We start from the raw sequence: 15,234 nt of genomic DNA, 5'->3' as shown, positions 1-15,234 counted from the left end.
CTGGTTACTCGGTCATCTTATCACGTGTGAGTGGAGATGTTAGATTTACGCACCCATAATAGGCTGACTTTATCCAACATGAGAGACAAGTTTAATATTGTATAACTTATCTAGGATTCTTATAAGATAAATTTAGAGTTTTATTTACATCCTAATGACATAAAGTGTGGCTTATTCAAATAACTCTAGGAAATTTATTTGAATTAGACTACACTTATTGTACAATAAGAATACGTACAATAAGAATCAAAGTATCATCATAAGGAAGAGTGAGAGAGAAAGGGAAAAACAAGGTAGTGGGTTCTTGCTTCGTGAATTGGGTGGATTTTCAAACTCCGTAATTGTCTTCCAACCATTAGCGACATAAGCTCGTTACAATCTATTCCTAAAGGTTTCCAACCATCCATTCTTAGATGATTGTAGGGAATCTATTCTTTATTCCTACATATTTATGACAATTTGTTTCCGTATCAATCAACAAGGTATGACTTTGGTTGATAAAATAAAATGCCTGATTGATTTAGAAAAACAACACATTTATCAATTAATAATCAGAATAAGCAGGAATTAAAATGGACTGCCATGAAAAATGAAAATAAAAATAAGTTACATTTATCAATTGATAATCTAAATAAATAGGAGAATTAAAATGAACAAGAGTGAGAAAGAGAAAAAAGAGTCAGAATACATTATTTACTTTTAAGTTGTAGGAATCAATATTAAAATAAGTTGTATTGTCAATAATGTATTTATTTTGTCTGAGTATCAAAATTAATTATTTTAAACTATTAAAATATCCTTACTTAACTATCTCATTTTTAATATTATTTATTATAATAATTGTGATTATTATTATTATTTAAAAAAAAATGTTAATAATAATATTAACAATAGTAACAACAATAACAATCATAATATTAATGATAATAATAAAAATAAAAATAATATAATAATAATAATTTTAATAATAATAATAATCATTATTACTGATAATAACAATGAATAAGAATAATTACAATAGCAATAATATAATAATATTTTAATTGAGAATAAACGTGATATTATGAAAGTTGAATGGCATAAAATGGTAAGTTCAAGGAATGTCAACTTTCCCAACCCCCATGGGAATAAGTTCCCATTCTTTAATCCCAAAAATATATAAACCCCCCATGTTTCATTTTCATTCCTTCTATTTTAACAAGTAAACATTATTAATTTTTTCTATTCCAAACTTTGATTCCCTAATCCCACAAGTAAATACACAATAGATGTAGTCATATATGAGAAAATCAGCAAACAATCATTAACTAATAAGAAAATATTAAGGACTGGATAACATTGCCCATGAACGTATTCTAGAAGCCCATAAAACATTGGAAACTAGACATCATCTGCGGACTCCAAAAGGAAAATAACCTTTAATCAAAAACGGGAAAGCTCAGGGACTAACTGCTGCCCATTCCACCAAGTTGGCCTGAGATTTTGGCCTTGCAGGTGGGACACATGTAACCAACTGAATCTGGCTGCATCTCGGAATCAACAACCTCATGGCTAAATTCCATTCCACACCACACACACAAGGTAGTAAGATGATGTCCGCTGGTAGAATTTAACAAGACTTCTGATTCAACCTGGGTTGAGGAACCATATGACCCATCCATTCCAGCATTGTTTGACATCTGAATTGGCGCCTCTGGAAGTGGACCAGATTCTTGTCCGGTCCCAAAGCTAGATTTCATGCTTTCAATTTCATCCAACCTCAAATCATCAAATCCCGTTACATTTGGATGCCTTTGCTCAATCCTATGAGCTTCATCTTCTACCTGTCATGTAGCACCAGAAGAATAAAACTAGTCCCTAAAAAATACAACAATTGGCCAATTGCATCATTGAAATTAGGTTTATATGAAGAATGACAAGTAAACCTTCACTGTAGCAGACAATCCAGGTAAATAGTAATTAGATAAACTTTTGTCACTGATAATTTTAGTTGCATAAAGGGTATGAAGTGAGCAAGAAGTTGCTATTATTTAATATTTTAAGTCCAAACATAGACAATAGAACCTTGTCTTTTGGGAAGACTATGCAAATAACATGCATCCACAAACTATGATCCTGATTTGAACTTTAAGTAGTAATTCGTTAATGAAGAAAATTCTAGAAAAGAAAAGCTTTACAAAAGAAAAAAGGAAAAAAAAAACTAAAATTCACTAATGTACGGAGAACTCTGTTATCACTCAATTTAAAGTTACCAATAACTTATGGATAACTATTTGGCTATTTGTACTGCTTTTATGATGTAAGAAAGCAAAAAGTTCAGATCCTCTAGAATTGTTACCAACCCTCTAAAGCTAAAAATTGCCTCAACACTAGTCAACTAAAAATTTCCACATAACAATTAAGACAGCTGTTTCAGCAAGCCAAACTCTATCTCTTGACTAATGCAGTTCTGATACTTTTCCGCAAAAGGAGACAGCATCTTGTTTAACTTCAACTATTAACTCATACTAATCAAAAAAGGAATAAAATCATGTATGTCAACTTGGGGTGTTAAAAAGGCAGCACAATACACAAACTTGGAAAGTCAGCTTATTCAGCCATTCCATAAAATTAGTTATTTTGTTCATGGGTTTTCATGTAATAAATTTTTCAACTTCAGACACATTAATGATTAGGGTCATGATGCACATAACTGTTGATTTATAAATCCCTTATTAGTGAAATAAAGAACTTATAATACGGAATCAATCACTGCCGTGGATTCCACATGCTGCCAATTAGGCATGCGAGCAAACCAACTGCGTTTCATGCCACGGTTTCTCACTTCTCTTGAAATCAGATTTTTGGAGTTTTTTTTTATTCAATTTGTCGGTTTTTCCAGATAGAAACCTACAAACGCTTGTAGCAGTAGACAGACGCTTAATCCTACAAATCAAAATGACAAGGGATGAAAACTAGAAAGCGAGAAACTTTAAAATAAAAAACAAAAAAAAAATTCTCAAATTGCTGTACCGATAGAAAAAAGAAAACGATGGGAAAGAGGATAAAAAAAGGCAGTCAACAGTCCATGTCAACTTATTCAAAAGTATATGTTAGCACCGAATTCCTCCAAAATAAATGGATTCTACAGCAATATCCTTAAAACTTTTATTATTAACAGCTGAAATGACACAAAATTCACAAGTTTTCTGAACTCTTGAGGATCCAGATCCAACAACATAAATGCAAAGAGGTAACCAGTATTTTTAAAGCCATCAAAACATTAACAATAGAAAAAGAAAAAAAGAATTTCAGGATATATAACCAAAAGAAATAACGAATGTCCCAGTACCTTATTTGAGACAGCATTGGTTGTTGGAAAACCATGTGATGGTTCCAATAAGGACATTGAAGTCTCAGAAACTCCATATTGAAGTAGATTTTCTTTCAAATTTTCTTCAACTGCAGCTGATAGTTTTTCATCAGCTGGTTCCACATTGCTGCTTCCAGAACAAGCTTCTACCCTAATATTCTTATTATTGTTAACTTCATCAGGCTCTCCAGGCTCAACTGTATTAAGGCAGCCTAAATTCACATTACTCTCAACAGGACAACCATTCTGATTGATTGATGGAGCAAGTGAGCAGCTTTCAGCACCACTTTCCCGCTCAATAACAGACTTGTCAATTTTCTCAGCAATGAACACCAGACCATCCTTCCCATCAGAAGCTTCAGATTTACAACCCTTTTGCTCATCAGCAGGTATGGAGGTACCAGTATCTACACAAGCCTCAACCTTAACATCCATAAGACATCCAGCATCATCAATCTTCTTCATTTTTTCAGTAGTGACCATATTCTCAATAATTTGTTGATCTGACAGTTCATCCATATTTGTGTCAAACTTGGCATCATCTATTTCAGGTTCAGTGAAAGAATTATCAGAGGTTAGCTCATGGTCAGAAAAGGAAGCAAGAAGTTCTGAATTGGAAACAACATTAAGTTTATCAGGAGCTGACCCACCAACAGGTTCATTATTTGGTCCACCAGTGGAGGTTTCAAGAATGGAATTCTGAGCAATTTCAATCAATGCGTCCATTTTAGATATCCTAGTAGGAAACTCATCCCTAATAGGAGACTCAGTTCTCTTTTGAAGTGTCAACCGACCATGAGGTTCTTCTATGCCCCTCACATAATTCCTCACATGAATACCAACATGACCATTGTACCTACGCCTTTCATGAAATACTTTGTGACAGAACTGGCATTCAAACTTTCCATCTTTGATAATCACACCATCCCCAACCGAGGAACCAAGTCTGTACCTCCTTGTAGTTCTCTGGTGAAATGATAAAAGGTGCTGCAAATATGTATCCTTCTCATCAAATGTCATCTCACATTTATGGCACTCAAAAAGGTCACGTACTTGAACCTCCGCAAGATTATCAATTCCCAGTAAAGTAACTTCCTTATCATGTTGATTTGACTGCCTTTGATCATTCTCCTTCTGGGCAATGTCTGCAAGCTGTCAAGTACCAAATAAATCATATTGAATCAGGCTAAACTAGCCATAACAGTTTCAAAGAAATTTACTTACACTATCAGTAGCCACTCTGTAATCCTGCTGCATCTCATCACCACCAGGATTAATTGACTGGTTTGTGTCATTAAGTCCAAAGTATGATTGCAGATATCCAGAAACTTCCTTGCAAGAAACAAAATGTTGTCCACCAGGGCTGGAAGAATGTCAATAAGAAAATAGGTAAGGTCACGCCACACACAGGGGAGAGGGGATTTTAGAGAGAGAACAATGTGTAACTGATAATCTTATGCGCGCGCACACAAAAAAAAAAAAAAAATCAAAAGAGAAAAGGCACTTAAAACCAGATTAAAATAGAGAACAAGTTGAACGGATGAGAGTAATCCTGGGTTGAGATAAGAGTCTGTTGAAACTTCACATAAACAAGTATTCAGCACGGCTACTATAGAGGGTTTACCAACAATTTTGATGATTTCTACACCATTTAATGGGACTCAGCACCACAGTAGAGAAAAAAAAAAAAAAAAAGCCCAAGCATTGCTCCTCAATTAGTGGACAACTTAAATGTGAAGTAAACTAGCTGCTCTGCCAAAACACATACATTTTGAAAACTATTAATATAGGAAGAGATTTCATGTATGTCTCCATACATTATGGCACTAATTTCAAACTTCAGAAAGCTGAAGAAACAGTGTAAGTAACATTACATCATATATTTGTTGCATATGCAATGTATGAATATACAAGGAACAAACTAAGAAAAGTTAGAATATGGATCTATAAAGATTTTGTTAGAGAAACTGCTTAACCCAAAAGTTTAAGCTGATAGGTAAGGGTCCAACAATAGTATTTAAGACCAATCTTAACAGCCACCCATGTAAAATGTAGAGTAAGATGTGAGACAGAAGCTCCTAGATGGGCTAAAAGACAAATCTCGAAGTAAGCCAATAAATTGAAGAAATAATTGAAAGAGATCTCATATAAGAGGAATTGAACTTGAGACCTTGGCACTGATACCAATTGCTAGAAATAAATTGAGACAATTGCAAACAAGAAATGTTTGTTTCTAAGAAAAAGCTCTTGTACTCAAAACTCAGCACGTTTAATTTCTAGAATCAGGATTTCTTCTCGCAAGCCACATGAGTGGCAATGTTGGGTCCTTGGAGACTTCTTAGAGCACTGACATGCTGCCTGATTCCCCCCATTACCCATCTTCCCAGAATTGTCAGGGACAGTAAGGTTAAGGTCAGCATATTTGAAAGCAACCAGGTCTGTGCTTCTGTGTTCTTTGCTGCTTGCACAATCGGCTAATGCTATGTTACTGTAAAAGCAGAAATAAGTGCTTTTGCAATTCTAGGTAAAGCAGAGAAACCAGTGACTGTCTGGCAGCAATTTACACAAAGGCAAGAACCCATATCATAGATGTTACACAGAACCGCCAAATCACTAATATAAAAACCATCTTCAGCATGCCATTATCATCACCACCATTGCTTTCACAGAAACACAGCATCAGTTGCTTCCACTTGTGAAAGCAGCAAAGAAGCATGAACCTCATTGCATCCGAATATGCTAAACTTAACCTCCCTGTCCCTGATAAAATTTATGGGTAGCTGGTTCATGGGAGAATCAGGCAGCAATGCAGCATATCAATCCTCTAAGTTCATCTTTCACTGCACCTGTGCTAGTAACCAATTTGTAATGAAACAACCCAACATTGCCACTCACAGTGAATATTACAAGCAGTATTCAAATTTCTCATATGGCTTGTGAGAAGAAATCCTTATTCAAGAAATTATTTGGGACTAGAAATCCGGCAGAAACTAGTTAAATGTGGTGAATTCTAGGTCAAGTGCAAGTCTTAACAACTATAAATTTCTAGCATAAGTGAAGTTAAAAAAATAATTAATTAATTAATATTGAAGGTAGGGGATGAAGGTCTATTATTTCTTTAATTTTGGATTACTACCTAAAGAATATGCAGGATACAATGTTAACACGAGTGGAAATTGTCAACCCCAGATATCACACTATAACACTTATTACTCACTATATAAATAAAGGGGGAAGCATAACACTAGAGAATCTAAAAAATTCTACAAAAATGCAGGCAACTTCTCTTTCTAATATATCCTGTTTCTGTTTTTTGATAACCCAGACTCCTACACCGGCCAAGACCTCAACTGGGGGGTTATAGGGTGCCTCAACCCCATGACCCATTAGACAGCAAAGGGTGGAATTCTTAAGCTCAACAGAAGGATTAAACCTAAACCTCGATAAAGCCAAGCACCAGATCCCAAGCCCTCAACCAACTGGGCTACCCCCTTGGGGGCCTCTTTCTAATATATCCTTAAGGGCTTTAAGACTATATTTTTATGAAGTAAACCCTAAATAAATTAATATAAAAAATGAGGGAAAAGAATTTCAGCAATGTAAAGCAAAAAACTATTTTTAATAATTTTGTTGGTGTACTGTCTCAATAACAATAATTCCTACCACAATTACTAGATTCTCATCAAAACCGGCCTGTGTCCCATTATTATTAAAATCATACTATGGTGCAGTCCTAGTCTGTACTTTTTACTCACTCACTCAGTTTAAGTTTATATTATACCATCCACTATCTTATATATAAGTATACATATTAAGCAAAGCATTCACAAAATCCAGACTAAAACTATGTAATACTAGACAGCTTTTACCACAAAGCAATGTATCAATCCCTGTACAAGTTAGTTAATCACTAAAACCTTATTGTTAAGAATGCCAGAAAAAACCACAAACTAAAGCAGAATTTTAAATAAAAAATGTAACAAATAGAAATTGTACAGAGATCTTTCTGAAAGAGTGGAATACGAGCTAATATGCCTCAGAAGTTAGAAGCTCTATGTGAGCATTTTCTAAATTTCAATGATTTACTATGCTAGAAGATTGATTTCATTTCCTATGATTTACAAGGCTTAAAACAATAAAACTTTTTTCCAAAAAGTTTATATTAGAGATCGTTTAGTAGCCAAAGCTTAAGGAAAGCACACTTGAAAGCAAAAAGGTCTGTGTTAATTTTACTGAAAACTTTATTAGAGCAAACTACTAGAATAGTGGCTACATAACAATTTCCATGTTTAGGTTACTATTTGACTAACTTCAAGACCTTAAGAAAGGTAGTTTTATGATGGCACAAGACCATATTTTGTTTGCTCTTATTGGGTGAATCTTGAGACTATCTTATCCATTTTATATATTGTATAACACAGCTTAATTTATAGCTAACTTGATATATCTATGCAGTCAATATATTGTAAAATGAAGATAGCAAAGAAAGAAAGAAAGAGACCTGATGTATCTGCGGCAATAAACAGAGGCGCGACCCTCTCTCCTTTTAAGGCCAAGCAATAGCTTCCAACCAACGGGTAAAGTGTCACCAAGCAAATCGGCATCAACAATCTTCCTTTTCTTCCTTCTACTACACCATTGTCCACCCAAATCCCTCAAAAACCCTAACAACGCCTCTTCGTTAGCACTTATTCCTTCAGTTCTCCTCCTCAGCTCCTCACCATAAGGATCCTCCAAGCTGCCCAAATCGACAATGTCAACCACACTCCCATTCTTATTCACCATCACCAAATTCTCCTCTAACGACTTCAATTTAGTCTTCGGCTTTCTCCCTCTCTTCCTTTTTCTCATCAACACATGTTTGTCGTCGTCGTCATCGTCGTTGTCGTTTGCTCTTGTGCCGAAGAACGGTACAACGTCCTGGAATTGAGGGCTTTGGGTGAGATATTGCTTGAGGGAATTGATAATGGAGCGGTTCTCGAGGTGATCGGGGTCGAGATGAGGTGGGAGAGAGGAAACTTGATGATGATGTTTAGACGATGGGGGTAGAACTGGAATACGGTGTCGTATGTGATGGTGGTGGTGAGTTGTGGCGGTGCCACTGGGACGAGAGAAGGTTTGGCGGCGTGAGCCAGCGCTTTCGTTGAAGATGGAGCGATCAATGGTTGGTATTACGACGTCGTCGAGACGGTTGAGGTCGAAAGCGGAGGCGGAGCACAGCGACAGCGCTCGAAGCTCCGATTGGGTTAGGGTTGTCATGTCTATGAATGGCAGAGAATCTATAGACGCCATTTCTGAACAGAAACTGAAAAATCACTGCCTGCTACTAAAATTAATACATTGGGATTTTATAGAGAATGAGATTGAATTTTACCCAACCATTAAAATGCTGATGCTCATTATATTTTCATTCAATTGACAGCACTGCTGCTATTAATGTTGTGTTCATTTTTAGCTCTAATGTTTTACTTGCAAATTTGTAAGGGGTGGGAATCTCACTATAATTTTGAAGTGTCCCACTCCCTTAGCGAGGTATGAGTGAATTTCTTTTTATTTTTATATTTAATAAAATAAAATAAATAATATCATATTATTTAAATAATATTATATTTATTAAAAATAATAATATTAAATATCTTTAAATATAATATTATTATATTTAGTTAAAAATAATAATTTATATTAATTTTAAGTTAAAATTACTTTAAAATATTATTATTATACTCATAGAGAATTAATAATATTAGTATATACTATCTTTATTTGAAAATATAATATTATTATATTTATTTACAAATAATAGTATTATATTTATTTAATATTAATAATTAATAATAATGAATATTTTATTAAGAAAATATTAATTTTGTACTACATTATTAATAATAACGTCTCATTTGTGTTGCTCTTATTAATGATTTTTTATTTACATAATTAAAATTAAAATTAATAAAAAAATTATGATTTACATAATTAAGAATATTAATAATTAATATTAATTTAAAAATATAATAAAATAAGTATTTTATTTTTCAAATATTTTTTTAATTTTGTAATTAAAACTTATAATTCTTAAAATAAGGATAAAAGTGTAATTTGAAAGCATTTACTCTCAATCCAAGATAATGTAAACACATAAATTAGATTATGGTTTAAATTCTATACTCTTATTCTAGAGTAAGTAAACAACATACTTCCACTTCTACTCCACACTTCTAATTCCAAGATTCTCACTCCTCAAAATTCTCACTTCTCAGAATTCTCACTCTAATCCAAAATGTAAATTCTATTTCTCAGAATTCTCACTCTAATGCAAAATGTAAACGTTACATAAGATTAGTAAGAGTGTTGGTAAATTGATTACTTTCAAATTACCTTTTTTTTAAAAAATTTATTATTTGGTCAAGAAAATCTTCTTACTTTTAAAACCTATTATTTGGTTAAGAAAAGGAAAACACAAGAGCGAGTCAGTGAATTTTTTTCTTCTTAATAAAAATATGAGATAAATTAAATTTTTCAAAAGTGAGGATAAACGATTTGAAAATATTATTCACGATGGGAGTAATCTGAAATTAACCCTTACTATAATTTCAATTAAATGGCAAGTATTTATAAATAGTAACAAATATTACCTTGTGAAACTTCATTTGAGTCTTTACTCAAGTCACCAAATCATCTTGTTATTGCAAATCATCTCGTTATTGCATTCCAAAGCAAACAATTATGATACTTTTACTATTCAAAAATCGAAGTGAGTTGTGAACTGGAATAAAAATCAAGAATGAGAATCATAATAAATTACTCACTTGAGCTATAGAAATCATAATTGAAATGAGTTGCATTTCCATTATTTGTTTACCTTATCTTGCAATCAAAATGAACTATTATAAGTTATTATAAAAATGCCCTTTGTTAATTATTGTTCTTAGTATTATTAATATCTATAATAATAAGAATAATAATTGAACGGGTTGAAATTTTTACCTTCACATGAATTTGTAGTTGTGGAGAACTTGAAGGTGTTGCTTGATCCTGGAGCCGATGAAGGGTACATGAAAAGGGTACTCTGATGCCCAAGTTAGTATTTGTCTAAGGCCAAAGAATAAGAAAGATGAAGAAGAAGAAATTGGGAGAAGAAGAGTTTTTCCACTAGAGTGGATATTGTCCTTACAATAGCCAAAGACCTCTTCTCTTAGAGATGGACCTCTATTTACAGAAAATAGATGATAAAACCCTAATTCCAAGGACACGTGTCACTATTTCAGATCAATACACGTGTATGTTGATTTATGTGGGAGAATTTTGTACACTATTCCGCATATATCCTTTTTCCCCTTCCCATATACTTCTGATCATGTTTTCTTTAAATAATAGATTTGGAACCACGGTGACATGATTTCTCCTTCTATTTTTTCTTCTCTTTATAATTTACTTAAGATGTCTATTCCTATAGTCATCTTATCCAAAATGATCCTTATTAAGTTACTTGATAGGAACGCGTGGCAAGACGTGATTCCGTGAGGAATTAGGTCGTGGCTTTTTCGAATGCCTTGGACGTATGAATATACTTCTGGAGGAATGTTATCAGTTTGATTTTCTCTCAGTTGACTTAAGGAAATATGAATTATTTCTGACCGAACTTCCAAGATCAAATGCTAGTTCCTTGAATTTTTCTCTAAACTGAAGTTCTCGGGAAAATGGTAATCATTCTTTGAACTTTTTCCCTGAAATGGAATTTCAGAATGAAATTTGAATTGTTCTTTGAATCCATGAAATTGATTCCTCTAAACTAAAGTTCCAGGAGGAATCACTAATTGTTTTCTAAATCGATATAATCGATTCCACTGAATTTTCCTTATGAAATGAAGCTTAAAGAGCAAATGTTAGTTTCTTAAACTTTTTTTTAATTGAACTTCTGAGAGGAACTGCAAATTCTTCCTAGCATTCAGACTGATTCGAGAATGGTTTATGAAAATTTATTGTTTGTATTTTGGAATTTTGGCAAGAAGATATTTTCTGCCTTAATTTAGCTTAATTTATCTTTGTCTTGCCTTGTATAAGTTTGGTCATTCCTTACTTTGGCTTTTTCTTGTTGGCTCTAACTTTTTTTTTCCTCGGTTAGCCTTTGTCTTGGTTTTTCTTTAGCATTTTTATATCTTACATGGCTTTGACTTTTTATTGACTTGGCTTTTGTTTTTCTTAGTTACCTTTTGCCATGTTTTTTCATTAGCCTTTATTTGCCTTGCTCAGCCTTGGCCTTTTCTTAGCTTGACTTGCTTGTCTTGCCTTGGTTTTTGTTTGTCTAGGTTTGCCATTAACCTTTTATTTGTGCTACTGGGTATTGGCCCTTTCTTAGCTTGGCTTGCTTTTGTGGCCTTTGCTTTTGTTGCGTTGGTTTTCATTTAGCCTTTATTTGCCTTGTTTGGCATTGTCCTTGGCTTTCATTGAGTGCTTTTAAAGTTTTGGATGATTGTTGCCCTAAAGATCACAGGTAGGCTAATTAATGTAGCTTATGTTTCAAATGTCTCTTATTCTAGAGTTAACTTTTAGTTCAGGAGGTAGCTTTTGCTTCATCATGTCCTTTTTTATTTTGGGCGTATCTATTCGTAAACTTAGAGTTTGTGCGCATTTGAATACTTGAGGCTGACTTTTCTACTCGGACTATTCCAAAGAAATATATTAAGGAACTTTTCCTCCTTGTTGGCCGTAAGGGAAACTGAACTATTCTCTAAACTGAAGTTCCAGAAGAATTTGAATTATTTCGTGAATCAATTTCAAAAGAAATGATTTTACAGGAATATTATTAGAGAACATTTCATTCTTAGTGACTGTCTACGAAATAGGGATGGCAAAATAGCCTGACCTAAATTTTGTCCTGATTGGTCCGACCTGAAATTTTCGGGCTTTAACCTAAATTTAAGGTTAAAATTTAAGTTCGGTAAAAATGAAACACTGATAAAATTAAAATTTGGGTTCGAGCCTAACATGACCCGATTAGACTTGACTCGAATTTTATATCAAATAAAAAAATTCACATGCTGATAACACAATAGTGACATGCACACTGTAGTCACACACGTAAAACACACACACACACCCCACACAAACTGATGAACACATTCCCATTTTCCATTCTAGATTTAGAACAAAACCCCAACGCAAAGCATAGAGAAGACAGCCACTAGTCGCTCACCACTGTTGCAACCCTACAACTCCAACTCTCCAACTCTTAGTGTGACAGAGAAAGATGATGGAGTAACTTGTGTTGAGACGAGAAAATTTGATCCGATTGTTACTCGGCAAAAGATTGCAATATTGGTTGTAAAGCATGAGTTACCACTTAATTTTGTGGAGTATGATGCATTTAGAGATTTTATGTCTTATACCAACCCATTGGTGAAGATGATGAGTAGGAAACTTTAAAGGGTGAGATCCTGAAATTATATCAAGCTGAAAAGGCAAAAGCAATGGCTTTGTTGGAGAATAATGATAGTAGGGTAGTAATTGCTACAGATATATGGACTATTAGTAATCAAAAGAAAGGGCATATAATTGTTAATGGACACTTTGTGGACAAGTCTTTGCAGTTGCAAAGTCAAATTTTAAGGTACTTATTACTTGATGTTATGTTTATATACTTTTACTTCAATTAAATTAATTCTAAAATTTAATTTTTGTGTGATGAATAGGTTCATATATTTGATATCATGCTTTTTTACTTTTATTTTAATTCAATTTAATTAATTCTAAAATTTAATTTTGGGCGAGGAATAGTTTATATATTTGCCAACCCCACATATGCTGAATTTGTTTCTCAAGCATTTTTTAAGTGTATGTTGGATTGAAATATGGATAGAAGGATATCGCTTGTTACTTTAGATAATTGTTCCACCAATGATGCTATGGTTGATATGTTTATGGGATTGATTCCAACTGATTCTATGTTAATTGGGTGGGAATTATTTTCATATGAGGTGTGTGGCTCATATTTTAAACCTATTTGTGAAGAATGAGATAAAAGTGATTGAGGAGTGGATTAAAAAAATTAGGGACAGTGTGGCATATTGGATGGGCACACCAAAAATAGAAAATTTTGAGATGGCTATACATCAATTGCAAGTGAAGTGTGAGAAAAAGTTATTGCTTCATTGTGTAACTAGATGAAATTCTACGTATGTTATGCTTGATGTTGCAGTGAAATATAAAAATGTCTTTTCTAGATTACAGCAGCACGACAAACACTACTCTTCTTTGCCAACGGATTTGGAATATTTACTACCGTTTTACTCGATGATAGAGTTATTTTCAGGTATACAATATCCCACATCTAATCTTTTTTCCCAATTATATGTGAAATGACGATTAATCCGGATCAATGGGAATTTTCTAATATGCTTGTGGTTGGACAAATAGCTAGTGAAACGATTCAAAATTTTGATAAATATTGGACCCAAATACATGGGATTTTGGTGATGGCTATTATTCTTGACCTGAGGTTCAAGATGCAATTGGTTCATTATTATTTTCCACAACCTTATGGTGAGGATGCTTCAAATGAGATTCAAGGAGTGCGCAACCTAAGTAATGAGTTGGTTAAATTTTATGAAGGTAATAATAGGAATGTGAATGATGAGGTTGTTGTTGAGTCTTCTTTAGTCGATGTTCGCTCTACTTTTAATATAGGTGCTGGTGGTAAATGTTTTGATATATGTAAGTTTGAGGCATTTGCCAGCCAAAATAGTGAGACCATAGTACTGAAGTTCGACCTTGAGAGATACTAAGAAAAGCCTTTAGTCAAATCCACTTCAGACTTCGATATTTTGAATTGGTGGAAAGTGAACTAAGGCAAATTTCCTATCTTGGCTGGGATGGTCAAGGATATCTTAGCCATTCCGATGACAACCGTTGCCTTTGAATCTGCATTTAGCACTATAGGTAGAGTCTTGACTCCACATCAAAGTAGACTTCCTCCTGCGACATTGGAAGCGCTTATGTGCACTCAACATTGATTATGGGCGAGCTCTAAATGTATGAATACAAATAATGTACAAGATATTTAAATAATTTGTTTAGTAACAATTTTATACATTTAAATTGTTTTTAAAATTTTTTTCTTTTTTTTTCTTATAGTTAGAATTCTTTAAAGTGAAATTTTTACTGGAGAGAAATTTGTAAATGGAGAAGAATTTGGCCCGCTAGTATTGGAGTAGTTTTTTTTATGCATACATACATACATACATACATACATACATACATACATACATACATATACATACATATATATATATATACATACATACATACATACATACATAATTCAAATAGCCCCTGATACTCCTCAATCTAGTAAGATTGAAGTATTAGAACAAGACCAAATGTCTACAACCTCTTCTGATCTAGAAGCCTTTAAAGAAGAACCTACCCCGAAAGCCAATAAAATCCATTGGGAACTAGCCCTTCCCACTGTCAAGTCTCCACCTGATTTGACCATAGACAACAGGCCTAGTGCATTAAATCAGTCTCGATATAATGCATCCTCTGTCTATGAGTGGAATATAGATGGAATGTCCGAGTATAACATCCTAGGATTGTTGCAACAGATGACCATGACAGCCAATGCCTATAAAACCCAATCAGGAACTTCTGACAAAGCCATTGCAGAGATTCTTATTGCTGGTTTTACTGGTCAACTTAAAGGTTGGTGGGATCACCTTCTCACCAAGCAGCAACAATTAGAAATCCTAAATGCTATCCAAATTGATGAGAATGGAGCCCCCATTCTTGACGAGTTTAATAACCCAATTCAGGATGCCGTAGCCACCCTGATCCTAACCATATCCCTCCATTTCATAGGTGACCATTCTCACCTTAGAGATAAAAAT

General features: G+C 33.7%; 1 protein-coding gene across 4 annotated transcripts; it reads right to left on the bottom strand.

The window, feature by feature from the left end:
• Positions 1 to 1,303: 1,303 nt before the first annotated feature.
• On the bottom strand, positions 1,304 to 8,851 carry LOC18034285. Of its 4 annotated transcripts, XM_024179222.1 has the most exons (5): positions 7,854 to 8,850; positions 4,577 to 4,715; positions 4,003 to 4,504; positions 3,332 to 3,894; positions 1,304 to 1,823 (listed from the first exon to the last, which is right to left on the bottom strand). In XM_024179222.1, the coding sequence occupies exons 1-5, from the start codon at positions 8,642 to 8,644 to the stop codon at positions 1,446 to 1,448; spliced, it is 2,373 nt and encodes a 790-aa protein (XP_024034990.1). In that variant the 5' UTR covers positions 8,645 to 8,850; the 3' UTR covers positions 1,304 to 1,445. The 4 variants fall into 4 exon arrangements, with proteins under 4 accessions (XP_024034990.1, XP_006423789.1, XP_024034991.1 ...); XM_006423726.2 differs by having other exon boundaries at positions 3,332 to 4,504; XM_024179223.1 differs by having other exon boundaries at positions 1,731 to 1,857; positions 3,332 to 4,504; positions 7,854 to 8,851.
• Positions 8,852 to 15,234: the final 6,383 nt, after the last annotated feature.

Source organism: Citrus clementina, unplaced genomic scaffold (genome assembly GCF_000493195.1).
Source record: "Citrus clementina cultivar Clemenules unplaced genomic scaffold, Citrus_clementina_v1.0 scaffold_8, whole genome shotgun sequence".
NCBI lineage: Eukaryota > Viridiplantae > Streptophyta > Magnoliopsida > Sapindales > Rutaceae > Citrus > Citrus x clementina.
Note: the sequence above shows the minus strand (reverse complement) of the source record. Positions and strands in the feature narration are given on the sequence as shown.